A 27,901-nucleotide genomic window follows, 5' to 3' on the forward strand; every position below is an offset into this window, starting at 1 on the left:
ATTTTACATGAGTTGTTCATTTGACCAAGTTTTTAGTATAATTCTCTGGGCTGTCCAAGTTAACGCATAAACATTTTGTTCTGTGCTTTTCAAAACTGGTTCTGACGAATATAAGCCAAAGCACAAGTGTCAATTTCATTCATGCACTAAATAAGAAAAAGACTCCAACAAGTCTGCAGTCCAACAAATCTCTTCTTGAAGCGAGTGGAAACACGTACGTATGTGGCTGTGCTGGGTCATCTCCGAGGGTGACGCTGTCGCCCTGGATCTCGTTGAAGCACTTCTCGCAGAAATGATACCTGTCGGCAAGTCAGCAAACATGAGCACAGTCAAACCGGCACGCAGAGATCAACACAGCACAAGAGACACACAGCAGACTGACCAAGGCACAGCTGACACGTTAACAATCAAACCAAATGATCAATGGATGTCTTGTCATGTAATGGATTGTAATGACTTCAACAATAGTTAAGTGTTAATTCAAGTATAATTGAGATTTATGACAATATGCCATGATTATACTTCTGGGCGAACAAACCTAAAAAATGCACTGAACGTCTTTCAGGACAGTATAAGAATGCAACGAGATGATGTAATGAAAATCTTCATTCTAGACCCTATAAGTAAATGAATTAACCGATCCATCTCAATCGATCAAGTTTTGCCCTTGTACTTTTAAAGAGACGTGTAAACAATTCGAGGTCAGCAAAAGGTTGTCCACATCCGAGTCGGATTTATCTGTGCATCACAGTCCCACACTCCAACCTTCCTTTCTCGATCTCTCATCATAGATCATGCCATCTGTTACCTGTTTTGGTAGCTGTAGTATGTGCCATCTCTGGATATAGTGCAGAGCTGTTTTCCATAGCAGCAAAGTGTCTGAGGTGAGAACTCGAACTGCGGAAGACAACATTAAAGTTTTGTTAACACACAAACAAGGCAAGTACTGAATCTTTTTCTATCAATTCACGGTTCCATACTTCATAAAAGAACCAAACAGATTTATACAGAATAAAAGTCATGATGGTCAACCGGTTATCTGACAACCAACTTGTCATTTACCAAGATTGACTAATGAGTTTATCTGACTCACTTTAGAGGGGCAGAGTTCATTTTTAAATGTTTATAAATCAAACTTCTGTAGTCCTCACCTTGCGTCCACAGCAGTACCCCAGACCCTGCATGACGGGGTCGATCTCCAGCTCGAAGACCTCCGCCAGCTTCGAGCAATACTTATAGACTCGAGACGTCTTGCGATTATAGAGCCAGGCGTTGCTGAACATGAGCCAGATGTCCTCCACGTACTGCCAGGGCTCTTGGTACTGCCCGGTGTCCAGCTTCCTCTTAATGGTGGAAAGGTCAATGGGGTTCTTCACAATGTCAAAGTAGTCCTAAGAATTACCAAAGCCATGACGATTAAATCGCTCTTAAAACTTTCAAAGATTATTTCTGAATGAAAGATATACAGAACGAATGCCAATTTACCGGAATGCCCAGCAGAGTGGGATCCACAGGTTGGCGGAAGGGCAAAGACTCTGGGTCTTGCCGATACAGCGCTTCTAAAGTGGGCATCAATGCCTGTCTGAGTTCCTCTGGTTTAAAAACTGTAAGAGCCAGCGAGATGTTAGACAACCATCAAGCTACACACACAACAAATGAATTGTTAATTAGGAAGAAGTAATTACTTTTCTTCCGTGATTGGCCGGAGGCCGTAGTGTTGCTGCCGTTGGACCCCTCCTCCTCTTTGAGCTCGTTCTTTATCTCCGGTTTCTTCTCCTCGGTCTCCATTGGTTCCTGTTTAGGTTCAACAGTCTCCTGCTCCTCCTTCACTTGAGGAGGTTTGACATCTTCATTCTGTCGAAACATGAAACGTGAATACTACGCGACAACTTTTGAAGATATATTCAACACAATTCTGCAAAATGTATATTATATAATTAGCATCATAGTTCAAATGGTTTTGTCAGTAATGATGTCACACCTCCATCTTTATGTCAAGTCGCTTCTCAAAGTCCTGCTGGTCCTCCTGATGCTCAGTTTTGGGTTCAGCAGCAGGGTAGTCAGGCAAAGCCTGCTGGGAGTGACTCTCGGCCACAGACGCTGGCGTGGGAACTCTGTTATCAACACTAGCGACCATCTGAGAAAGCTGAACACAAAAAGAGCATCCGTATAAAAAAAAGAAGTACAGCGATTCTCAACAAGTGTTACAGGTCTGCTGATGTCAGCATTAGCTGTGCTTTGATGTCCATCCTCACCGGAGTGCTAGGCTGCTGTGCTTGCACAGAGTTGGGCTGCTGCATCTGCATGGGGGGCTCAGGCTGGGACTGCAGGGGCGTGAGCGGGTGGGAGGGGGCGGGGGAGGAGCCCAGGACAGAGGGAGGGCGGGGCAAACCGCTGGGGATGTGGGTGGGCGTGGACTGGCCCCCGGCGGAGGCCGGCGTGGAGGGCTGGGTCTGGAGCGACTGAAGGCTAGCGGCAGCGGTGGAGGTTGAGGGCGGAGGAGGGGTGGAGCACATATTGGACTGCGGGCCATGGGAGCCCACGGCATTCAGGGTCAGGTTAGCATTCTGCTGTAGAGGAGAGACGGAGGGCATACTGGCTCAGATAAAGCACGCACAGACTCAGACGTATTGTAACCCCACAGAGAGGATCCTTAAAAATATCGACGCAACTCGCATTTCATTCACTGACAAACCACTCACCTGTGGGGCAGCCTGTCCCGACTGCTGTGCCTGGTTTACATTCATGGCTGTGGCTGAGGGCGAGAACGACGTCTGGTTCATGAACTGATTTTGATTGGGCGTCTGACCAACCATGTTGTTCGCGTGACCTCCCATCATGCCTTGCGTTTGCTGCATCCTGGAGGGAGACATACCCATCTGTAAAAAAAAAAAGGTGATGAGTATATAGACAGTAAACAGAGCCACCAAGCCACATATTAAAGAGTCATGTGACTCTTTGGTAAACTGAGGTGACGCTCACCGATGGGACATTGCCCATGCCCATCTGAGAGGGGTGGGTCATAGGGGACGCTGCCCGTGGTGCTCCCACTTGGGACTGGGACATCTGCACGTTCTGCATTGTCACGGGGTTGAACTGCCCCATCCCTGCAGGGAGTGATGGAAATGCACATTACAGAAGTATCGCTGGACAAACTTGAAAGAAATGTATGCAAAAAAAGCAAAGGAGTAAGGAGCGCATATATGCTCAATTCAATAGATCTGTACAAATAAGACGTGCTCAAGTCAACATGTAATCACAGGGTTTCTGCAGGTTTCACAAAGTCAAATTTAAGACTTTTTAAGACCTTTATGGATGAAATGATGTAATGATGACCTGTTTTACAACATTAAAAACCCAACACGCACACCCAACATTTCCAGATCAATATCTTTCTTGCATATGAAGCAGTAGGCTTCAATAATGTTGTTATCAACTGGCTTTAGCCAAGCCTTTAACTCAGTTCTTTCAAGCCATGGCCACTAAACGTACGGTTCAGATCATATCACAGACTTTGTGTCACGATTCAGATCATCATTCGGATCAGCAAAAAACTGGGAGAAAAAAAATCACTTTGCCTTTGATTTACCCTTTGTTTACTTTCAACAATAGTACATAAATAAATACTGTTTACATCAAGTGTTTCTAACTATGTGTGTGTGGAGAATTTCATTAGATGTGCAAACCATGTTTATAAAATATACTTGCAGAAACTTGCCACTCATAACTACTTATAAGTTAAACTATTATGGGCAGTTTTAAGAAGTGGACGGGTCTTTAGAGATCTGCTTTAAGGTTTCAGTAGCTTCAACTTCTAGTGCACATTAAAGTACGTGCACACAATTACAGCTGCAGATCTCTTTTTAAATGCGTTACTGTATTATGACTGATCAGCGCATCAAAACTACCACAATTAAGTTTTTATAGATATTATATATATTATAGATCGCTTATTGTGCAGACGTGTTCAAATTGTGTGTTGTCCCCGCCATAGGCAACAGATTGTGTAAAATCTGCGAAATTGCATTTTTATACTGAATTTACCGACAGAGGGCTGGGCAGAAAAGTAAAAAAAATCTTTTTTTAAATGTGGTCGATTCAATACCGATTCTCGAAAAGCCGAATTTTTCTTTCATTGTTCCGCAAGCACTGAACATTCATTAATGTGAATGTTATTGCTACTACTATCCACTAGATGTCAGTTTTCTTTTTACAACGGGTGGATGTTACAACAGGGAGCATATCCCTCATTCATTGCTTAATTGACCAGCGGATGCGGTGTGTCATTTTACTTAACATCACCTTCACATAAAAGGCAGCGGTTCATATGATAATTATCTATTGTGTGAAATTATCTTAAATGTAAAATAACCTGATCCAGTTTAAACAAGGTATGCGACTGTTCTGTATCAATATACTTAAGTGTTTTTAATATAAAGGTAAGTTTAATATACAGATTTGTGGCACTTCATTTCATTTTTTTAATTCACCATTGTAATCTGATATTTATTGATCTTTTTTAGAAATATCTATAGGATTTGTGTTAAATCTATAATCATCGAATCGAGAGCTTGTGAATCGTAATCGAATCGTAACATCAAAATCGATATCCAGCCCTAGACCGCTCGCCTATCTTCGTTCATTTGTCTTCCATCATAAATCTGCCAGTCACATGAGTCCCAAAGCGCGAGACGCGATCCGTACAAATCACGGATCAACTATAATCCGCTTAACCTCTTCTAAATAAAATCAGTTTTATGTCTGTGGTACATTGTGCAAGAAACTCACGCCAATAACACGAAGCTGATTGGCTGCAATCTACGTTGCAAGTTGGTCTCATTTGTAGTCGTAATGCAGCTAATGCTCATTGAAATGCACCTGTTTGTAAAAAAAAAGAACTACAACACCACAGAATCAAACCGAAGCATTTTAATGAGCATTAGAGGTAGCGTTAGTTTGCCGTAGGAAAATTAAGACCCGTTTAAAATTATATAAGACCTAGAACACAACACTTTAGTGAATTTTAAGACATTTTTAAGATTCTGCGGAAACCCTGAATCAAAATGGAAGATATTGGCTTTCAAGTGACGCAGAGCTGAGCTAAAACCCAAATAAAGACACATTACCTTGAGGGACTTGCATGCGGGCCATCAAATGATTTGGCACATTGGACATAGGGCCGGGTCCATCTAAAAAAAGTGACATTTCAGAGATTTGTGATTTAATCTGACACTCTTTAGTCACCCAAACACTACATCCACAGCATGAAAAAACACTCACTAGGTGGTCGGATGGCTGCGGGTCCCATAGCGTTTGGCTGTGGAAGGCCAGGCTGCTGTGGACCCTGAGCGCCCATTGTTGGCTTCGACAGTCTGGATTTCCTCTTCTCCTCCAGCTCTTTTTGGATCTTATAAATCTTCTCAGCCAGAAAGTGGTAATACTCATCCTGAACACAAAAACACGGGTCACCTCTCTTTCCAACCCTCGAATCACTGTAATAAAGGATATTTGAAACAGATTGTGTCTTTTACCCTGCTGTTTGCAGACTCATACATGTCCCCTTCAACCTTACGGGCGTAAGCGACCAGGTTATCCATACGTCTGTCCTTCAGTGCTGCCGGGTCTGGTGTGGGGAATATGGCTTGAACTCTGTGTGGTGTTTTGAAGAGAGTGTGAGAATTGTTCTAAACAAAGACAACACTTTTTATTAAGAAAGATGTCTTGCTGTGTGACTCACAGCTTGTGCACTAGGTGATTCCTCAAGTCCTGAGTGACGTGCTCGTGCCAGGGCTTCTTCATGCCAGGCATGGAGAGCGGCGCAGCGGTGGGGAGGTTCCCCGCGCCGCCCATGTTCGACCCATCCGGCATCATCGAACTGTGAGGGCGGGATCAGGCATTAATAATCAGCCATTTATAATATCTGACATCATAACCTCTTACAGATACTGCTGCAAGAGTCTGCACTGTTTTCTATGAGTGAATGGTCGGGGTTAAAGGTGAAGGGTGAAAGGTGAAGAGACTCACTTGCTGTTGAGGGATGAAGGGAGAGAGGAATCAGAGAGAAGGTTCGGCTGATCGGCCAGACCGTTTCCGCCCATGTTCATCTGGTTAGTGCCTGAAGGTGTCATGGGAAACCAGACAGGGATTACAAACGAACACCGCACGAGTGAGGAGCACAAACCAGCTTGATGTTTTTATGCAATGAAATTTACTACACAGATTTTTAGAAGTAATAACAAGTGCCTTCATATCATCAGCATCATCTTCATTAAACTACGGTTTATTGTGCCTCAGTTAAAGATATAAGACAATTCAACCCGTCAAATTTTGTCACAAATAATCTGATGCACTTGTTTATTAAAATGGCTTAATATGATGGAGATATGAAGTTAATAATGAACAAGGAAGATTGCATCGCTCATAGTTTTCCTTAAGAAATGAAGTTAATACCTAATGCCGCCATGGTGCGCAGTTGCTGCGTCGACTGCTGTCCTGCCACCTGCGTCTGCGCAGCCGGCTGGTTCCCGTACGGCAGGCCCAGTGCTGCGTAGGCCCTCTGCATGGAGCTGGGGTCTATGTGTGTGCCGCTGCTCATGGCCGGCGCGGCGGGCTGACTGGTCCCTACAGGACCCAGAGAAGACTGCATGCCGGAGTTAGGAGAGCTCAGCATCGCTGCAAAAGACAAAACGAATACAAATCGAAATGTAGAAAATGATGTGATCGTACAACAGATGATAAAAGATAATAATCAGTTATATTATTATATTACAATGCTTTTCTGTAGCTCAGTGGTTAGAGCGTGGCTTTATCCGAAACCACTTTATCCGAAAGCACATGCTTTCGGATAAAAGCATGTGCCAAATGCATAAATGCTGAAATGATATTGTTCACAGCCGTTATAGCCGTTATGTCATGCATGTCTTTTAAATTAAACACTTCCAACCATTTTAAAGCTCCAATCTACCATTTTTACGCCACATAACGCAATTAAAAAAGGTAACACGTGCCGTTTAATTTGACTTCAAACATGTCAAAATACTTTTCAACTGTGAAAGCCTAAAGTTAAACAATAAAAAAACAATTGCATGTTTAAAGTGAATGCCATTAACCGTAAAACATATACCTTTTTAATCATCACCGCACCACACCAACCTTTATTTGACCACACCAACAATTTTTTTTTAGGAAAGACCAAATAGAATTTTAATAATTTCTCTTTAAATGCAAACACAGGTGACTGAAGTCTGATGTCTAATGCGCATACACTAGCGGTTGCAGAGAGCAGAACTGCATGAGACACAGAGAGAACGTGCTTCTGTTGCCACTACAGGGGGATTTAAACGAGTCAGCGACCCCTCGTCCAATCAGAGAGCAGGGCCTCATTGTGCCACACCCCCTATGTTAAATGATGGGTGGAGCCCCTCCCCGGTGGTGTCAGATTACAGCCCGCTGCCTGTCGGAATCTGCTGCTCTTTCATGCTTTCACACTGAGAGCGCAGAAGAGCCGCACGAGTGACCTACAGGTGGCAGCACTCATCTGAAAACATCAACCACTAACTTCAGCTGAGGCTGCTGACATAACCAAACACAGCCAATACAAAAATGAGGGAAAAGTGTTAGAAATAAAAGTGAGATTATTAAAAAGCCAAACTCCACTTGAAAATTATAATTTATGATTGTTACTATTTTTTTATACTGCGTATTGTTTAAATTATTCATAATATTATATATATAATATCATATCCAGCATTGTTTATTCTTATCAATTTTTCTGGTCTGCTCTTATTGGATTTGTAATTTATCGTTTTGTATGTCCTTTAATCCCATTTCGCAAAAAAAGAATCATTTTCTTTTTATTGTAGTTAAATACAAGAGATCAAGAAAAACTATAAAATCTATGGTGTTCGGATAAATTTCACAACTTAAAAAATGAAAATCGTACTACAGAAAACAGGCTGAGGTGAATTGCCCTCACAAATCAATTTTACTTCTGAATGTAAAGTAAAAACAGGTTATTAAAAAAGGCGTAGGACTTTTTCTATTTAATTAGTTTTACGTTGACACTTAACAATAAGGTGCTGTTTGTTAACAATTCGTTTGTGCATTGGTTTTTCCTATTTTTAAATACACATTTTACGTCCAATGTTTTTCTCACGTGGCAAGTAGCCGTGTAATAACGCTGGATAATGTACTAGCAGCCAGCTGTTATCGCTAAAATAAGCCCCTTCAGTGTGATACGAGACACATCGCTTTGCGTCGGTTACAGATCACACTGTCGGGACTCATTTCTGAGATAATACCCCGGCTGCCTGTACATTATCCCTTACTTAAAGGACCATAAACTAACATGAATACAGGGCTCCAGACAAACTTTTTTTACAAGGAGCCCTTAAAAATCTGTCACAGCAAACAGCGAATCGTAGTTATGCGTTCACGATCTGTCTGTTAACTTGTCAATAAGAGGATTTCGTTCACTCAGGTTTTATTCACATTTTCAAGTTTCGCATCAGAAACGAGTGATGAAAACTAAATATTTCTTATTAAAAACATTAATTCGCAAAAAAGTTTTTACGCTTGCTTGAGGGGGTTTTTCATTTAAGGGATCATGTGAATAACGGGAGATGTAAACACATTTACCGAATAAATTCTTCCAAAAGTCACGTAACTTCATTTATGAGACTGCGTTGCCTGACTAACAAGAGTACTGATCGTGTAACACGGGATCCAAAATGTTGTTATGGTCATTCTTAGATGCCTAAGCAAAGTGATTAAAGTATTTCTGTAATTGACTCTTAGAACTGTCACGACTGTAATGTTTTTCCATGTTTAGTGTGTTTCCCAAACAGCAGGCATCCACAAAAGCACCGCATTTATTGTGTTTGGTAATCGTCTGCTTGCGCAAGTATTATTATATATGAAAATTATTATATTCAGTGGCTTCTCTTACTGATATTTAGTGGCAGTTTAGTGGGAAGTGACGGTTGACTAGTTGAATGCTTATTCGCAAATGTTTTATGCGATATTCCAATTTTGCTCATAAGCTAAATTCGCAACTTTGGATGGAAACCCGGCTAATGATGAGCTGAGCTGAGACCGACGTGACGACAGAGAGAAACATCAGTCACCCGCAAATCCAAACTGGCAGGTCGCACATGCGCAAGGACTCAAACACTGGTGGCAAAATGCAACCATGGACTGGAGCCCTGGAAAAACTGTATTGACATGAACTAAAATTTACATGGATTAATAAATGCTGAAAAACTAAATCGTTCGTTGTTAGCTAATGCATTTAGTAATGTTAACTAATAGCACCTTATTGTAAAGTGTTACCAGGGTTACATATCAAAGTGGAGCTACACTGATGTCCAAACAGTTAAATGTCTAGCATTATCCAATATTCCCCATGTCCCAATTAATGTCAGTAAAGTACAGAACTTTTTTAAGACGTGTGTTTGCAGAAAAAATACACAAGATCACTCAGTAAATGCAATGTTGTCGCAAAATAACATTGAAAGGTTATGGTTCATATCTATGCCAGAATTAAACTAATAACCTTTCAGTTCCTTAAGCATTAACCACTATCCAAAACAACACAAAAACATCTCTTATATAAATATGAGCACTGGATTAAGACATGCATTAGCAAAACTGATGTGTTTACAGACTGATGATTGTAAGCGTATGGGACTTACGCTGCTGGTTTCTCTTGTCACTGGCGTTTTTGAGGGGCAGACAGACGGGGCAATCGTGCCGGGTGCAGTTCTTCCAGTGCGAGATTATCTGTCTAGACGAGGCGCAGTGAGCCACTGCAAAAACAGTCGGAAATATAAACTTAGACGGTGGGAAAAATGTGTAAAAGTTTTACATGTCGACAAATAACAACACAAATAGATTTGGAAAACTTCATTTTCAGCATTCTCTTGTGGCCGGATGCCGTTCTCAAGGCAAATGCCAAAAGGGGCTTAAGACAAGACCAGACCAGACCTTCAGAGCCATGACTGACTTCACATGTTTACAGAAATCCTAAGAGCTCAGTGAGAGTTAAACAACTGTAACATTCATATCCATCAGTGGCATCACTAAAATACGACCACCAACAAAGACCGAACGTGCCTGTGAGACACCAGATGCTTTCAGATCACAGCACATGGTATTCACATCAAATTACACAATCCATTAAACGTGTTCTTCATGTAGTTTCCTAAACATGACCTACCTTGGCAGGATTTGCCCGCCTGGCAATGGGTCATGTGGTTGAGGACGTTCTTCATGGTGCGGCAGTGGGGTAACGCACAAGCGCGCACCTCGCCGTTAGTCTGCTCGCGCCGCTGGCATTTGTGGGCGTGAAGCAGCAGGACCAGCTGCTGCTGGATCAGTTTGCGCTTCTCTGGGTCGGCTGTGGGGCCCGTCGACACCCCCTGTCCCGGGACCATGCCCACGGAGGGCACCTGCTGCTGTAACTGGAGGAGAGAAAGATTACATTAAACAGAAGCATCATGACTGAAATTTTTTTTGTCCATTTTCTGCTGTTATCATGTGAACGAAGACACTATTTCTATAGAGCTCACCTTTTTCGTTTTTTGCATCGTGCAAGTCAAATAACCATCATGAGGAAGGAATTGATGTTGGCAGGCAGAAAAAAGGCCTGAAGTGCTTTAGATTGAACATGGGGCAGCTTTGGAGGGTAACTCACCAGATTTGGCACACTGGAAGCGCCCTTCAGGGTGGGCTGGAGGCTGTTGGAGAGAGCTGCCTTGTTCTGGAGCTGTGCGTTTAGTCCAGAGCCGGTCATCTGCTGCACCGAACCCTGGGCGTACTGCTGCCCGAACGGGCCGTTAGCGTTCGAAAGACCCATCTATGAAGGAGGAAAACAAAAAGGTAAGCTGACATTCTGTACCAATCAAGTGAAAAACCGCTTAAGCACCACTTTTTCAGTTAATGAAACAAACCCACATGAGGCTACTGGGTCAACATCATCATTCCCTAAAGACGTACCGGGGCCAATACGCACACCCAATGGAGGTAAATATCATGAGATCTAAAACACATTTCAATAATTTTTAACAAAATACAGTTTTAAACATAATTGGACAAAATTAACTTGGAAACAACAATGTACAGTTTAATAAAACATGTACAAATAGAGAATACAAATCTTTAGAGTAAGATTTGGACCAAGTTTCAAACAGAACAATCACTTTTAATTCTTCAGTTAGGGCAATTCTTAAAGCATTTGTTTCACATATAAGCCAAATGTTGTGATTGACGCATTATGCCTCAAAGGTAGTGTTTCTGCTATATTCATTTTGCTGTGGCGTGCCACCACAGCAAAAATCCTCCCTACCATGACTACAGTAACGCACCGTTTCCAATTCATTCATATTTTGTCCGGCCATTGTTGTCCAGCAAAGTTTGCAACTGTTTTACTAGATTTAGCGACTTTATTTCCGGTCTGACGGTTATATTGACACTAATAACAGAAGTGTTGGTTTTGCCTTTTTATGTTGGATCCAAGTTGGATAATAAAACAAGCAGATTGACTAGGACACATTTGCAAGCAGGACATAAAAGGACGTTTCCTAGAAGTGTTTTAGAGGTAGGCACACACACACACGATATCAGTGTATTACACAGAACAGCTATCACAGCCGATTTCAAAGATCGGGTACCATGCTATGTCATGCATTCTGGCGTCTTTACACTGTTAAACGTGCTAGATTTTAATTCTTAAAATTGTCAACTTGTAAAAAACTCAAGTTGGACGTATGACGTAGTATTTCTGTACTTGATACACTCGCCCAGCACTCCAACTTGTTTCGGATCCTGTGTCGTCCAAGAGATCCTATTCCTTTATTGGCCATTCTCCCGGAAAAGCACGGCAAGGTGAAATAAAGAAACCGCCAACGAGCAAACCGATGAGCGAGACCCGTTTACCATCAACGTAAACGGTTGCAGCTCGTTACTCTTGCGATACTGACGTTTAGGTGAGTCTGTTTGTTCACGGCATTTCAGTGATGGATGTCATTTAAACGTTGCATATAACGCTGGATTTGGAGATTGTTTGAAACTGATACATGCCGCGGCCCCAGTGCTGAACTGCACGTGGTAAGTCAAGCTAACATTAAGTCATACATCTGTGTTTTATTGGCAATCGGGGTGAACATGCATAATGTACAACACACTAAGGGATTAATGTGACGATGTGTTGCTTGCTCGGGCTGTAGTGCCATCCCACTCTCCCCACTAGTCCCACCTCTAGCAGCTTGTGTTTTTCCGGCAATAATCATACAGCTGTATCTCTCTTTGAAAAATTAGATCAAACTAAATACTCTTCGAAAATATGATGTTTGCAATACTACTGTATAGGCACTAGGGCGGAGCGATTATTCAAAATCGAATCACAATCGCGATGTTAGAAGTTGCACTTTTCTCATCGCGAGAGGCTGTAATGTGAAGATTATGCGCACCTCCGTTATGGCCAATCAGCACTGCCCTAGCCAACTGTCCAATCCCGTCATTGAAAAACTAACTCCCGGACGAGCCATTTAAACCCGAGTCCGGGTCCACACCACAAGTCTCCACATGCGTATCTGGCAATATGTGCGAGGCTTGACGCACGCAATTTACAAATGTAAATTCTATATGACTATTTTGCTAATTTCACTTGGATAAAAATTCAACATTTCTTCTTTTATAATCTCAAATACTTATTATTAAATGGGCCTTTGAAACCCATGTACTATTTTAATAATTCACAAAAGAAAATGTTGGATAGTTGGAGTTGTATTGGTTTTCATGGAAACTATAAGAGTGTACACTGGTATTTGGATTCTTTTGATGTGATGTAATCTGGCAGTTGGGAACCAATGGAAGAACACGAAGTCCTATTTGAATAATGCCCAAAACACACCACAAAAGGGAATTTTGTAATATTTTTTAATGGAAACAATTAGAGTGTTTTTTATTGTTTTCTTTCAGCAGGGTAACTTTACCCATATAGAGCTGAAGCTTGATTTAGAAAAATAGATCGTAGTCAAATTGTAATGTCGTTTATATATAAATAAATAAATGTATATATATAAGAAAAAAAGAAATCGCAATAACATATTTTCCCAGAAATCACACAGCCCTAATAGGCACTCAAGATTAATATGAGATTGGCAGAAACTGCCTCTGATAAGCGATCTTTAAAGTCATGGAAGCGGTAATTTGACTGTTGGTTATCTTGGAATGCGTTTAGAAACATAAATAAAACAGAAAAAAATATTTCAAAGGTCCTCGTAAAACGCTTATTTTTTAGTTTGATAGCTTCACTTCACATACCTTCACTCAGTAAAATGTTCTGAAATAAACTCTCAGAGCAACTGTGGAGATGAAGTTCATGCGACTATGTCCTTACACAGCACAGACCCTGTTGAAAAAAACTGCATATGCTGGTTTGGTATGTTTTGATGCTGGTTTAAACTGGACATGTTCTGGTCCATAGCTGGTTTATGCTGGTCAAACCAGCATCAAAACATACCTAACCCAGCATGTGATGTTTTTTCAACAGGGGACGCAGACAAATCCAAGAGAATCACGCATCTCTGTTTAATGCACCTGCTAAACACTGGTAAAAACATATATGCCACAATGTACAGCCCTGATAGGCGAGCGTGTGCTTAAACAGCCAATAAGACCGCTTTCAGCCATAATACGTAGTGTAAACATTATGGGACGCGCGCTAGTCAGACAGGATACACTTTCAATTCCTAAAAGTTTGGTTTAAAGATATGTAACGTACAAAGCTCAATGTTCTCTCACACGCACACGGTTGTCAGAGCAGAAACGAAAACCCCTACCCTCAGTATATTTGTTGGTAATTTATTAACGTCTTTCGTGTTTAAATAACATGTCCAGAGTTTAGCGCGCTGTGCGTCAGTAATAATGGTCCGTGTGGAAACGCAGTGCTCCTTGTGTACTGTAGTTAAATGGATTAAATGAAGCTTTGAGGCAAAAAAAAATCATCGTTTCAGCCCTAGTGAAAACAGAAAACAGAGAATATCTGAAAGTTAACTGCTTTATTGGGGAATTAGCTGTATGTAATGTTCAGAGAGTAAAATCAAAACATGTCTGAAGTTGCACCTTTTGCTGCCTTAAAGCGCTGTCGGATATTCAATAATTCCCACTTTAATCCAGAAATAACGGTGCTCTTTTATTGTTAAAAGATACTTGCAATGTTTTAATGCTACTTAATGAATAGTAACATTAATGTTACAAAATAATTTTAAATGTTAGCAAATCCAGACATTACTTCTGTGTTTGTAGTGGGAATTATCCAACTTCTGGGCTGTCTTGAAAGCAACATTTAAACTATGTGATGACGTCACAAATATGATAATTACCATGTGACGTCACACCAAGCACAGTTTCACAAAATCCTAGCAGAAACGCTTTATGATGCTTTTGGTTTTTAAAAATGGAACAAAAAGTCAGCATAGAAAAGGCATTTGGACAGGCAGATTTAACCTCAAATTTGTCCATTTGTGAACTGAATATAACAACAAGCATCTAACTGACCATTGAAATGTTGGGTCTCAGCTAATAACCATCAGCAGCTAGGAAAAGATGAACGTGCACTGAGCATCATCACATCAGAACGTCTCCAGCGCAGTGAACCCAACCCCCACTTAAGCAGTGACAGCAGCACCAACACTCAACATAACTGATGCAAGCCTGAAGCCATTAGCGCTGAACACTCCGCTGCTTAACACGGTGAGGAACTCCCTGTCCCGAGACATAAATCTCTGCTCTATCTCTCATTCTTTCACCAAGTGCTAACCTAAAGCGATAAAGCCACTTTTCCAATGTGTTTCCAGTTTTTGTCACAACCGGTCAGCTTTAAATTCCACAAGAAACAATTTTGGTGTATTATCATTTCTTAGGAAATGAACAACAACAAGAAATTGGTGTAAAAACCTAACCATGTGGTTATGTTAATTTTTTCACAATTCAAAGAATGAAATACTTTGGACAAGTGGAAGACAATGTCTCAATTAAAGGGATAGTTCACCCAAAAAAAATATATATACAGGTCTGCGCCAAACGATTACATGCTGCCCTGAGTCACCCTGCCCCAAATTGTCAATATATTTGGTTTGTCGGACATCAAGCAGCGCTGTTCAGACCGATCGCCGTGTACACCAGGAGAATGCGACCGTCATTAATTGCTCTCGTGTTACTTTGATACAAAATGAAACGGTTTTCGTATCGCGTGCATAAAGTTGAAAACATAATAAATCACAAACTTAACATTACTATGTTGTGCTGAGTAAGCTTTTCTTGCGGTTTAACTCTAAACAGTCGCCGCATCATAACTGGGGATTTGGACAATTGCACTGTGAAAAAGGCCACAAGCCCGGCCCGCGTTTTAATATATGGTAATGAATAAATAAGTTCAAATGTTAAACACTTTTTGGCTCTACATGTTTTGACTGTTTGTGAACTTCCATTTTACCATGTGTTGTGCCCTATTATCTCCATTTATATCTATGGAGCCAATGATTAACTTACAACTATGGCTATTGTATTCTTTATAGATTGAGTCACTTAATTTTGCTCTTAAAATGCTAAAGAAATCTTCCAGGGGAGCATATCCCTGGCCCCCCCTAGGAGACGATATGTTTTGCCCCAATATTCTCTGTGGGAAACACTGCAGCGGTGCCCCAGAATTGAATTCTTCAAATACATCCATCACTGAAATGCTGTGAACAAACAGACACACCTAAACTTCACTATCGCAAGAGTTACGAGCTGCAGCCCATCCTCAAGCAGCACAGGTAACCTTGATGGAAAACGGGTCTCGCTCATCGGTTGGGTGGGCTCTTTCGCCTTTGCATTGCTTTTGGCCAATAAAAGGAATAGGATCTCTTTGACAACACATGGATCCAGAATGGGAAAAACTTTCGGTAACGATTTGGATCCCTGCGGGAGACTATCAAGTACAGAAATACTACGTCATACATCCAACTCGCATGATAAGCCAGAATGTTTAACAGTGTAAAGGAGTCAGAATGCATAACATAGCATGATAGCTCAGCTTTAATGTCAAGTTACAACTTTACAACCAAACAAGAACTGAGCAACTGATGAGAATTTAAGGAAGACGGGTGAAACGCACTTAAGCCTCCAGAGAGAGAAGAGTTACAGAGGCGCCGATGCTGCCTTATCTAACACACTTCAACTGCACTTGTGACTCTTATAATATGTGTACAATGCAAACACGAGCCCTAGTACCAACAGCACATCTATTCACCTCTGAGCAAACACTGCAGATATGGAAACCTCTACCTTCTCTGACAGCTCCTGCAACGCTATTCAAAACATTTCAGTTTGATATGTGGAAAAAAATCGAAATCTCCTTTGAGACAACCAACATCTCCTTTGAGAGAACCAACATCTCGAATCAAATGTTTGATGGGTTTGTTTTTGCAAGAAACCTGTGATGCAAGTATCTGACTGGTTTTCGAATGGTGTCGGTAAACCACAACAGAGAAATGCAATGGGCACAATAACCTTTCTCTCTGATCTGTTTATTAAATGTGCAAAGTTGATTTAGCCTGATGGTCAAGGAAATGTGAGGAAAAACTGAGAACCAAAACAATAAGATGTCGCAACAACAACAAATTGACAGTGTATGACTGTAGACCGTCTAGAAATTCTCAGATCTGAGCCAAGACATGGCAAATCTGGTCTTTAAATGATCTTTATCCCCTAAACTGAATGCAAGATGGTATGGGCATGGTGGATGACGATTCTGAGGGTAACATAGTGTAAATACAAGAGAAAAGGATCTCGTTCACCTCAACGGGTGCTAAACTCGCATGCATTCGCAACCTCAAATTTATTTAAGTCATTAGTGGTGCAACGGATCACAAAACTCACGGTTCGGATCATTTTACGGATTTTAGCTCACGGATCAGATAATTTTTCAGATAAGCTAATGTATATATTGATCTTAGTTTAATTTTATAATATCAGCAGTTTAGAGAATAAAAAAAAAATAGTTGTATATAATACAATAAATATAATATTTATTTTCAAGGTCGTGTCATACAGTATAAAATGACATACATTATAAAAAAAGACAATATGTATAACAAATAAATATGAAATAAATGTGCAGTCAGAGTCAACAGCTGACAAATGGATCTCTAGAGATCAGAAAAATGTGACCGGTGTTATGAGGTGGTGATCATCTAGTACGTGCCTCAACTGACGTTCTCTCGTCTTCTATGTGTTAGTGGATTGAGGGCATCGAAATTGCTGAAGTAATGGGCGTTCTCGCGTACATGACTCAACACAACATTAGGCTACTTTAACTTTACAGTGAGCCTTACACAGCAAAGGGGTTTAAGAAAAGATATACATAACGCTTTTTTGTACTTTTTTGTTTAAATACTGGAGGTTTGAGAGCGTGTGCGTGCTGAATCGATCTTTAACTGTATGATGAATAAATTTTCAGTTAATCTGCGGGTCACATGCATTCCAAACCATAGAGCACGATCCGTGTGGATCACAGATCGACCGTGATCTATTCCACCACTAGAAGTCATTTACCATTAATTAGAAACTAGCAAAACAACCAAGAATATTATGGTAGAAGCATTAAATTTATTGATTTGGAACGTAACCATTTGAAGTGGTAATGACACTCTAAAACTAAAACAACGTATACACTTGTTGATCCAAACTGTTACAGCTTGCTCGTTTGTATTTGAGTTTGTGAAATCGTAAAAAAAATTATCAAAGTTTTGCAATTAAACATAAGATTTACCTTATTCATGTTTCCCACTTGCTGAGGGTTGATGGCATTATGCGCCCCCATCTGTGGTGCACCTTGGGTAAGTGTCTCTGCCAGCACGCTGCCGGAAACATTCCCCCCAGGCCCAGCACTGCCTCCGACAGGTGCCCCTTGCATGGCCTGACCCTGGTACTGCATCCCTGCCCTGCCTCTTCCCGCTGGCCCCATTACGCCATTCATCATCTGCCCTTGCTGAGCCATGTTCTGCCCCATGTGTCCATGCGCCTGGTTGTTATTGTTCATCATAGCCTGGTTAAAGCCAGCATTGTGGCCCATGCCTTGACTGTTGTTACCTTGACCAGTAGGGGTGCCAACAGGCTTTGGAGGCTGAGTCTGGTGACTGGGTGAACCCTGACCCATGGGACTTTTGCCCAGGGCCCCCAGTTGGCCGCCCATTCCAGACTGAGGGCTGAGGTTTCCAGTCAAACCAGGGCCTGCCTGCAGGAGCTGAGACAGCTGCTTGTGCTTGGCAGCAGCATCCGGGATGTTGCCCCCCATCCGGCCTCCCACCACTCCATCCCCGTTAGAGGGCATGGACATAAGCCCCAAGTCTCCGTTGGAGACCAGCTCATCTGGAAGATCAGCTTCCAAGTCGAACAGCGACACGAAGTCTGGAAAAAGAAGAAAGAAAAAGATGCATACATGAGCACAAAACCTAATGGCATTAATAAGATCAGCATTGTCCAAATATGAAGACGACTCAAACATTTGAAATCTGCCGTTTACATTTTTTGGGGGGGAGGGGGTGCTTTTACTTTATCAGTTGTTTATGGCTTATCTGCTGTCATCAAATAACATTACATGTATATTAGTTATCTACACGGTACACACATATACTAGCATATAAGTGCTTTGTAGTGCAAGGGTCTATCCATACGATACATATCACGATAAATAAGTTACAATACAATATATTGAATATATTTAAATAAGATCCATAATTGAAATAGATTTCCATACTTATAAAAAAATATAAAGAAAATAGAGCGGAAAATACAACTTGCTGTGCACCACATTGGGTATTTTTTAATCACACACCAGTAGACACCATTGTAGTTTCAATTAAAACGAATACAATTTCCATAACCAATAAATCTATAAAACTTTCTATTGTGTTTTGGGCGAAGTTTCTGTAGTTTTTTTCCAGCAAGGTTGTTTTTGCTGCTCTTCAGTTTGATAGCATTAATGTCAGTTTGTGCATTTTTTAGATTGCATTTTAGGAGATGGAATATTTAATTACTCCCAGTTATTGTTTGACAGCGGAGCACAAGGATAGAGTCACTTTCGCTTTTGCAACCAAATAGTCTTGTGTTACCGGCAGCAACACCCTCATTGTCAGTCTAAAAAAAAAAAACTGTCTTTGCTCCACATTGCGCATCACATTGAAAACGTTCCATGCGTGCTCTAAACACGCAACATTAAAATCAAAACGCAACCAAGCATCGGCTCTGGAAGCTGAAGCGCCATGCTCGCTCCAGCTTGAACCAATGGGCATAAGTATTGTATATGACATTAAAATGGGATTTTAATAAATGTATCGATAGTCCAACATGTACTATCGTGCAAGAATATTGCGGTAGTTTGCTGTATCCATATTTTTGCACAGCCCTATAACATATATATTGGCCACTGAAAACAGCAATAGTTCAATCAGATTAACAATATCCAAGAACTAACAAATGTCTGTTTCCAGACACTTTGTTGTGCTTTGAAATATGTGTTAAGGAAGTAAGGATGTCTTACTCTCCACAGGGAGCATTCAGACTCAGGGCTAAAATAAGATCCACTACAGCTGCTCATCTGTTACCCCCCTCGTACCCCACCAGCTGCCTGTCAGTCTGGTCAACCTCCTCGTGACGTGGAGAGCAGCACAGCCCGCCGTAGTACATTATAACAAAGAAGTAATGGACTACATTCTATCTAGGGTCTAGAGAAGTTGCTGTGTTCCCTCAATTGGACTCAACTTTAGCTAACTTAAAACTTTTGTTTGTCTCACCTGAAACCTGAAAATCCTTAAAAATACCTATATGAAACAATAAAAAATGTAATTAAACTAAAAATGCTGTGAGGAAAATTTACCAAATGGGTCAGACTTGGTCAACTATTGGGAATCCAGCAATGCTCATTAAATGGGTTACTATCGAACAACACACACAAAAGTTTCTTTTGCTTATTGGGTTTAAATCCAGATAAAAAAATTAAGGGCTATCAAACGATAACAGTGATTAATCACATCCAAAATAAAAGTGTATGCTTACATTATATATGGCTGTGTACGGTGCATATACATTTTTTTTATTCTCACGTGAGATGTTAGACGAGCTAACCCATGTTTCTTTGAGACGAGCATCGTTCATCCCAAATCAGTCACGCTTCAGCCGAGACATTAAACCGTGTTGCGAGCCGTCTGCCTGAAGCTGGTGGAGGGCAGCGTTTACACGCTTGACTGTGTTTGTATATTCACTAATGCAAACACGGCTGGAATAAAAGCGCACCCACGGCTGCCACACGCTCACAATAACGGGAGTAGAAACACCCAGCTGGCAAACAACACACCCACTGGAACCCTCTCTGACAACAGTACACAGCAAGAAAAAAAAAAATCACGGCACAGACTTTACACAAACCCACAAATTAGCATGCATACTTGAGGGCATGCTTATATATCACACAATACTGTGTAGCCTTACTGTAGTCTGCATTACAGTTAACATGCTCCAAAGAAGAGATACAGTTTGATCGCACCATTAAAGGTGAACCTTAGCAGGCATCACGGTTACTAGTTTAAACTTCAGGACTTTTCCTGCACTGTTCTTTGGTGTGTTGCCCATGCATGTATTAGAATCCCAGTGGATTGCACATACCAAAGGATAAATGTATAGGTTAATGCAATGTAAGTCGCTTTGGATAAAAGCATCTGCCAAATGCATAAATGTATTAGACACAGAAACAAAATATGCATTCTATCTAAAAGCGAATGTTCACCCAGACCTGCCTGAAACGCCTCGTGTAACCACACCCCCACAAATCTACATCAGTTTGTTGTATGATTTGACTAGGACTGCAACTAACAATTTTTTAAATAATCGATTAATCTGTCTATTCTTTTTTCGATTAATCGATGAATCGGAAAAAACAAAAAAAGCATTCATTTCCAACCCTTTATTCAAAAACAGAAGTAAAATCTTTAGAAACTGCACATACATGTTGCTCCTTGAACATCCCTGAGCTGTTATGATAATAATAAAATAAAAATGGACTAACACAAAAAAACATACACATGTATGCTTACATCTGCCAAAAATATATACTTTATTTAAATAAAGTACCACCTGAGCTGCCAGAACAATAAATATTTTATAAAAAATAAACAATACAAATCAGAAAATTTAACAGGATTTGTTTGAATGTCAGAACTAGTTCTCTACACTACACTGCAGACAGACACTGGCAGATGCACACACTTTTGCAGACGCACACTCTCACAAACTCTCACACTGACACACACACACTCTCTCAAATTCACTTGAAGCTTATTCATTAAATTATTAGCATCATTGTAGTAAGTGCAAGGTTCATTTATACACCACGTTTTAACAAAGCTTAAGATGACCAAGTGCTATTAAATAACTTTAAAATTTAATTAAAAAGCACAACTCACAGAAATATATTTGTCAATAATAACCTATGTGGGCCAAAGCACAGAATATACACTGCAAAAATTGCTTTTCTAACTTAGTAGTTTTGTCCTGTTGTCAGTCCAAATATAAAAAAAAAATTAAATCAAGATACATTTACTAGACACATGAAATAGCATAAGCAATTATGTCTTGTTTTCTGAAAAAAACACCTCAAAATCAAGTGATTGTTTGCTTAAAACAAGCAAAATTATCCACCAATGGGGTACAAAAAATAATCTTAATGAGATATAATTTCAAACAGAAGTTTTAAGCATCACTTAATTTTCTCATGACATTTTTCTTGTCTAGTAATCTTGATTTTGGATTTTTTTGATATTTGGACTGGAAACGTAAGTAAGAAAAGCTTTCTTTGCAGTGTGACAACAGATTGATCAATGAATGGTTCAAAAAAGGCTAGTGAATAAAAACGTGTCTTTAGTCTACATATGCAAAGTAACTATACCACCCCTGCTTCACTACTGTTATTAACCAGCTAACGCAAACTTGTCATGCTTGTCAAGCTGGATAACGAGTAAACACCCGATCACAATATGTTCTTCACTTCAAAACGGAACAAAAGTACGATTCCGTAATGACTTAACCTGCTGTTGAACTCCCTTCCTCCTCATCAAAGAGTCCAACATGTTGGCGTTTCAGGTGCTGGATCATTGCCGTGGTGCTCCCGTGCCATGCCATGCTGCTTTTGCATATTTTGCAGTTAACACAGTTTTTCTGTTTATTTAGTGTGAAATGCTCCCACATATTGGATGACTTGGGTCGCGCGGCTTTCTCTGCCTCCGCCATGTATCTTTCCTCTACCTCCGCTCGTTTTTTTATTTTTGCTCCGCCCTGTCTATGAGGCGCCGAACTCTGCTAGCATCAGTGCCCAAGAGAGACCGAGTCTGTTCACTCCGCTCCGCGCTCAAATAAAGTTTTTTTTTAGATAATCAAACGTCTCCGTGTTGCGCAAAACAACGAATCGATTATGAAATTCGTTGCCAACTCTTTTAGTAATCGATTTTATTCGATTAAATCGATTCCTTGTTGCAGCCCTAGATTTGACCAAGACTGCCATAATGTATATTCACAAGTAAGGTGGGCATAGCTGTCAGTACAATTCATACCTTCAAACTCTGAAGAGGTGAAAAAGGTAACAGCCATACGAGGGGGGGGGGGGTTTGGGGGATGGATATAAGGGGGTTGTATTTTCATTTTCTTCAGGCTTTTGGCCTGCACAAGTTTTTTTAAGTGCAAAACATGGCACCAATGGAACAGCAGCAAATCACATGGCAAGAATTTTGAGCAACAGAAAAAATCATGGATTTTATTCGAATTTGAGATTTTCATACAAAATAAATACGTTGGCCTCGTCTCACGATCCCAATGCTCCAAGTCATAATTAAATATCTAAAATGATCTTCATTTGTTTAGGTTTTCTTAGAGGTGCACCTTTCCTAATACAACCTGGATGCGTCAACTGAACCAAAGCGCCCGTTTCCATGACACAGGTGACCTGAATAATAAATATCAACATCGTTTTCTCTTTGACAGACAGTTTGCAGTTGTCCCTTTCAGGACGGGTGCAAACATGATGTTAACAATGCGATTCTGGTTGGCCCAAGGACCAAAAAAGATGAAGCGGAATCTAGGTGCTGGACCAAAGACATTTCAGACAGTCGAGAGTAGATGCCCCACAGAAAAAAAAAACTCACGTTAACTGCGAATTCGCCGTAAAGCGACTAGTTTGCAGGTATGACAATTGTTTCAGAACCTGATGTTCCAAATATGGTAAGAGGGTTTTACATTTCCATCACACGCTTGCAGTATTCGACCAATCACTAAGCACTGGTAAACTGGCCAATCAAAGCACACCTCGCTTTTCAGAGCAATGAGCTTTATAAAAAAATCTGCGCGTTTCAGATAGACGGGGCAAAGAGGAGATACAAACGTGCATGGTATGGTGAAAATTTAACGTTGTTGAACCTTAAATCATGTATACACATTGCATTACATCAAAAACAACTCATAATATTTGTTTTAGCCCTGTCACAAGACCACTTCAACAGATTTTCACGAATCTGCAGCATTTTGGACAATGGAGAAAAAACAAAATAATATAAATTCAAGGAATAAAATAAACAGGCAAGAAGATAACTAATAATTAACAAATGGTGACAAAACGAGAATGCAGAACCGGCTAAGTTTATTTCCATCAATAAAAATAGCAGAACTGCCTTAATCCACAGCATGGGTAGATTTTATTTGATAAAGTTAAATGTTACGTGTTGTGGGACCGGTCTGGAGTCTGTTGACAGTTAGATCAGAGGCAGAAAACCCCCTTTAAGATGACACGGATGTCCCAGGAATGGAGAGATAACACCTCTGGAACCACGTTTCATTTTCTCTGCACCAGCCAGGATTCTTTTCCAAAAATGGCACTTGGCCACATATATGCGTTTTAGCAAAACAGATACAGTGACGGAAATAATTATTTGATCCCCTGCTGATTTTGTAAGTTTGCCTGATTACAAAGAAATGAAGGGTAAAACATCTTGATGGTGGGTTTATTTTGACTGATAGAGACAGAATATAAAAAAAAGACGGGGAAAAATGTTTTATAAAAGGATATAAATTGATTTGCATTTTAATCAGTGAAATAAGTATTTGATCCCTGAGAAAAAAAAATTACTTTGTACTTGGTGGAAACCCTTGTTGGCAAGCATAGAGGTAAGACATTTCTGATAGTTGGTCACCAGGTTGTGTCGGGATACATTTTAGTCCACTCCTCTGTCATTCTTTAAGGTTTCTTGGCTGTCGCTCAGCAAAATGGAGATTTAGCCTCCTTCACATATTATCTTTAGGAGTAAGGTCTAGAGACTGGCATTTAATGTTCTTCTCCTTAAAACACTCTTTGGTTGTCTTGGCAATATGTTTTGGGTCTTTGTCATGTTAAAGGAACATGCACGACCCATCTTCAGTGATCTAGTTAAGGGGAGAAGGTTCTCCTCCAAGATTTTTTCGGTACACTGGCCCGTACATCAGCCCCCTCAATGCGTTGAAGTCATCAGGTACCCATAGCACATAGAGATAATAAGCCCTAAAGCATACTTTTTTTCAACACTGTTCTTCTCTGTAGGGTTGGTGTTCTTGGGATCATAGTCAACATTTCTTTCCCTCCAAGACTGGAGTCAATATTGGTCTGCCAGCACTTTCTCCAAACCTTTTCTGAATCATTTTGATGTTCATTGTCAAACTTCAGCCGAGCCAGGCGGGCCTTCATGGGCTCGACCTTGAGAGTGCTTCAAGATTTCAATCTTTTGTGGCATAGCGTGTTACCAATGTTTTGCTTGCTGACTGTGGTCCCAATTGTCTTGAAATAATTAACAAGCTTCTTCCTTGTAGTTCTAGGCTGATCTTTAACCTTTCCCATGATCATCTTTACTCCATTGGGGAAATTTTACAGGGAGCTCCAGACCAAGGGCAGTTCATAGTATTTCTTCTATTTCCACATAATCGCACCAACAGTAGTCAGCTTCTCACCAAGCTTCTGTCTGTAGCCTATTCAAGGAGTGTGCAGTTCTACAATCTTGTCCCTGACATCCTTTAAAACTTATTTGGTGTGGACCATGGTGGTGGAGAGGTTGAAATGAAAGATACAAATTCTGTAGGCAGGCATCTTTTATATACATAACAAGCCGACTTCAGAGTACTTTCTTAAAGGGACAGGACTAATCTGTGATCCAGATAGGCACACAACACATCTGTGGAGCCAGAATTCTTGCTAGTTGGTAGGGGATCAAATACTTATTTCACTGACTGAAATGCAAATCAATATATAGCCTTTATATAACATTTTCCCCCTGATTTTTTTATCAAGTTAAAATAAGCCTACCATAAAAATTATAAACCCTTCATTTCTTTGTAAGCAGGCAAACTTACAAAATCATTAGAGGATCAAGTAATTATTTCCCTCCCTGTATAAATCCGATCTGCTATAACCGTGCAAATAGGGGTGGGCAATCTGACGATCTAAAACCGTGATCGATCTTGAAGGCGTCCCAATCCACTTTTCAACAGAGTCGCGAGGATCTTGTCTGTCATCTAAAACAAGAGGAGTGTTCGACATCATTCAGCGCTGCACAGACCCATTGGCGTATGACACTGAAGCCCCGCGAGAGATCTGTATGCCCTCGCCTTGCTGCGAGGTCTTACATGTGTGATACAGTTTTGCAAGTGCATTAGACAGAGCGGCTTGTATGAAAAAAGTATGACGTTAATCGATGGCGAACCGCTTATTTACTTAGTTTTAGTCTGTTTTGCGATTGATTGAAACTCGTTTCCCAGCTGCATTGAGTTCATATAGCCTATATCTAGAGCCCTATGATTTTTGTGATGCGGACGCGGCATCCTGCTATTTAAATCTGCCGGTTCTGCGAGTATAAGTGAATGTGCTTCACAGTTTAACACGTGATTTTCATGAAATTCTATGCGTCTCATTGTATGAGGACATAAACACATGAACATCCTTTGCCGAGTTTCCGAGAGTTTATTTCAGGTGCATTTAACTGTTTTCACTGTTTGAGAAAAACTATTGTCACTTAACTACTCACACAATTCTTTTTTATTTAGAGACATTCTCTGTCCATCCGGCGTTTCTACACCACAGTGAAATGAAGCTCAGCAAAGCCTATGGCAGAGCTACTGCAAGGGAATGTCGGTGCTAGCAATCAATTTATCCTCTACAGTAACTTATCTCATGGATGCCTTGGATCGGCAGCCTCCCGTGCACTTTGGAAAGGAGGAGAAAACGGCGCTAATTGTGGTCTCCCTCTTTCTTTTATACATGATGTAAAGATACGAATGTGGAATTTTAATAAATAATAAATAATGTTTGTATTTTGCATGAAGGGCTTGGCGATCTTCCCAAAAAAGCACAAGTAGCATAAGTATAAAACATCTGTTATCATCTTTAAAAAACACAAATGCAGGTCATCACATAAAAAGATTGGTTGAAGACAAAGGACATTCATGTTTTATACAATTGGATTAATTAGGGCCATACAAATTTTATTGTACACTTAAATTAATGTATTTGGCAGCCGCTTTTATCCAAAGCAACTTAGATTGCATTATACTATACATAAGGACAGTTTATCAATTTACAACAAGAATACCACAATTTGCAATATCAAATACTATAGAACACTACAGTATTTTTTCATTTGGGCATTAAGGTTAACCTGTGTTTTATCTTGACGGTAGGGATGGGCAATTTTATATTGTTAGCGATATACCGGTAGAAATTCTCCCCATAAAAGGAATTAGTCTTACCGCGATATAAACAATAAATCCTAGTTGATGATGCATTTCTTTCAAGAAAGCGGAGCAAAATATGTGTATAGCGGGGGGCGGACGTGAAGCTGAGAAACGTGGTGCCTTGAATCTGTGCAGGCCACAATTAAATCTCAAGACTATCAAGGCATTCTGGAGCGAGACGGCAGTGGTAGGTCGTGGGTCATCCAACATGATAATGAGCCAAAATAAACAGTTAAAAGTCACCCAGGAATGGATAAGAACAAAACATTGGACTTTTCTGAAGTGGCCTTCTATGATATATGATCTGTATCCTATGGAACATCTATGGAAAGAGCTGAAACTTGCAGTTTGGAGAAGGAACCCATCAAACCTGAGACAGCTGGGGCAGTTTGCTCAGTAAGAGTGGGACCTGTTAACTACCTGTTAACAGGTGCAGAACTACAACTCATTGAGAGCTACAGAAAATGTTTGCTTGCAGTGATTGCCACTAAAGGTTGTGCAACAACATAATTAGGTTTGGGGTCCAAAGATTTTTGTCCATGACATTTTCATTGATTCATTATTTAAAATATTATTTTGTATAAAAATCAAAAGCAAAGTCTGATTTCTATTAAATATGAAATAAATAATAAACAATGGTCGTCTTTGTGGAGGGGTACCAACAAATTTGAGCACCTGTCTATTAATGTGATGACCTGCACTTTTGTTTTTTAAAGATATTAACAGACTTATAATTGTTCTACAACTGTTTGGCCTGTACTACAAAACTTTAAAACGCTGTAGCACCGGTGCTATGTGCAAAGAAGTTAACATACAGCCCTGCATATTTTCTTTCACCATATAGAAAAATGTATGATTTAATAGTTATTTAAAAACGTATTGAATTATTATTATAAAAAAATCTTATGAATATTGTTTAACTAAAAAAAAAACATACCTTTTAAATCGTTTAACTGATAGTATTAATCTGTCAATTATTTTACAATCTGTTTAGGGTTAAACGGTCACTATGAACATTCCTAACGTGAGTCATGAGAAAGAAGGAATTCTCGAAATAACTGTT

The 27,901-nt window shown here is 40.2% G+C and overlaps 1 protein-coding gene across 3 annotated transcripts in view; it reads right to left on the reverse strand.

Moving 5' to 3' along the window:
• The window catches only part of LOC130425803 (CREB-binding protein-like), a 40,431-nt gene that overhangs the window by 6,057 nt on the left and 6,473 nt on the right, over window positions 1–27,901 (reverse strand). Inside the window, exons 2-20 of one of the 3 annotated variants that reach the window (XM_056752202.1) lie at window positions 17,816–18,453; window positions 10,694–10,855; window positions 10,217–10,460; window positions 9,693–9,806; window positions 6,451–6,672; window positions 6,025–6,115; window positions 5,738–5,875; window positions 5,532–5,649; window positions 5,281–5,446; window positions 5,127–5,189; window positions 2,983–3,107; window positions 2,703–2,879; window positions 2,256–2,567; window positions 1,982–2,146; window positions 1,686–1,854; window positions 1,486–1,604; window positions 1,152–1,391; window positions 809–897; window positions 219–299 (exon numbers count right to left, since the gene is read on the reverse strand). In XM_056752202.1, the coding sequence (XP_056608180.1) occupies window positions 219–299; window positions 809–897; window positions 1,152–1,391; window positions 1,486–1,604; window positions 1,686–1,854; window positions 1,982–2,146; window positions 2,256–2,567; window positions 2,703–2,879; window positions 2,983–3,107; window positions 5,127–5,189; window positions 5,281–5,446; window positions 5,532–5,649; window positions 5,738–5,875; window positions 6,025–6,115; window positions 6,451–6,672; window positions 9,693–9,806; window positions 10,217–10,460; window positions 10,694–10,855; window positions 17,816–18,453 (3,433 nt within the window). Of the gene's footprint in view, window positions 1–218; window positions 300–808; window positions 898–1,151; window positions 1,392–1,485; window positions 1,605–1,685; window positions 1,855–1,981; window positions 2,147–2,255; window positions 2,571–2,702; window positions 2,880–2,982; window positions 3,108–5,126; window positions 5,190–5,280; window positions 5,447–5,531; window positions 5,650–5,737; window positions 5,876–6,024; window positions 6,116–6,450; window positions 6,673–9,692; window positions 9,807–10,216; window positions 10,461–10,693; window positions 10,856–17,815; window positions 18,454–27,901 lie in introns of all 3 variants that reach the window. The other 2 variants (XM_056752201.1, XM_056752205.1) reach the window with 2 other exon arrangements.

Source organism: Triplophysa dalaica, chromosome 7, assembly GCF_015846415.1.
Source record: "Triplophysa dalaica isolate WHDGS20190420 chromosome 7, ASM1584641v1, whole genome shotgun sequence".
NCBI lineage: Eukaryota > Metazoa > Chordata > Actinopteri > Cypriniformes > Nemacheilidae > Triplophysa > Triplophysa dalaica.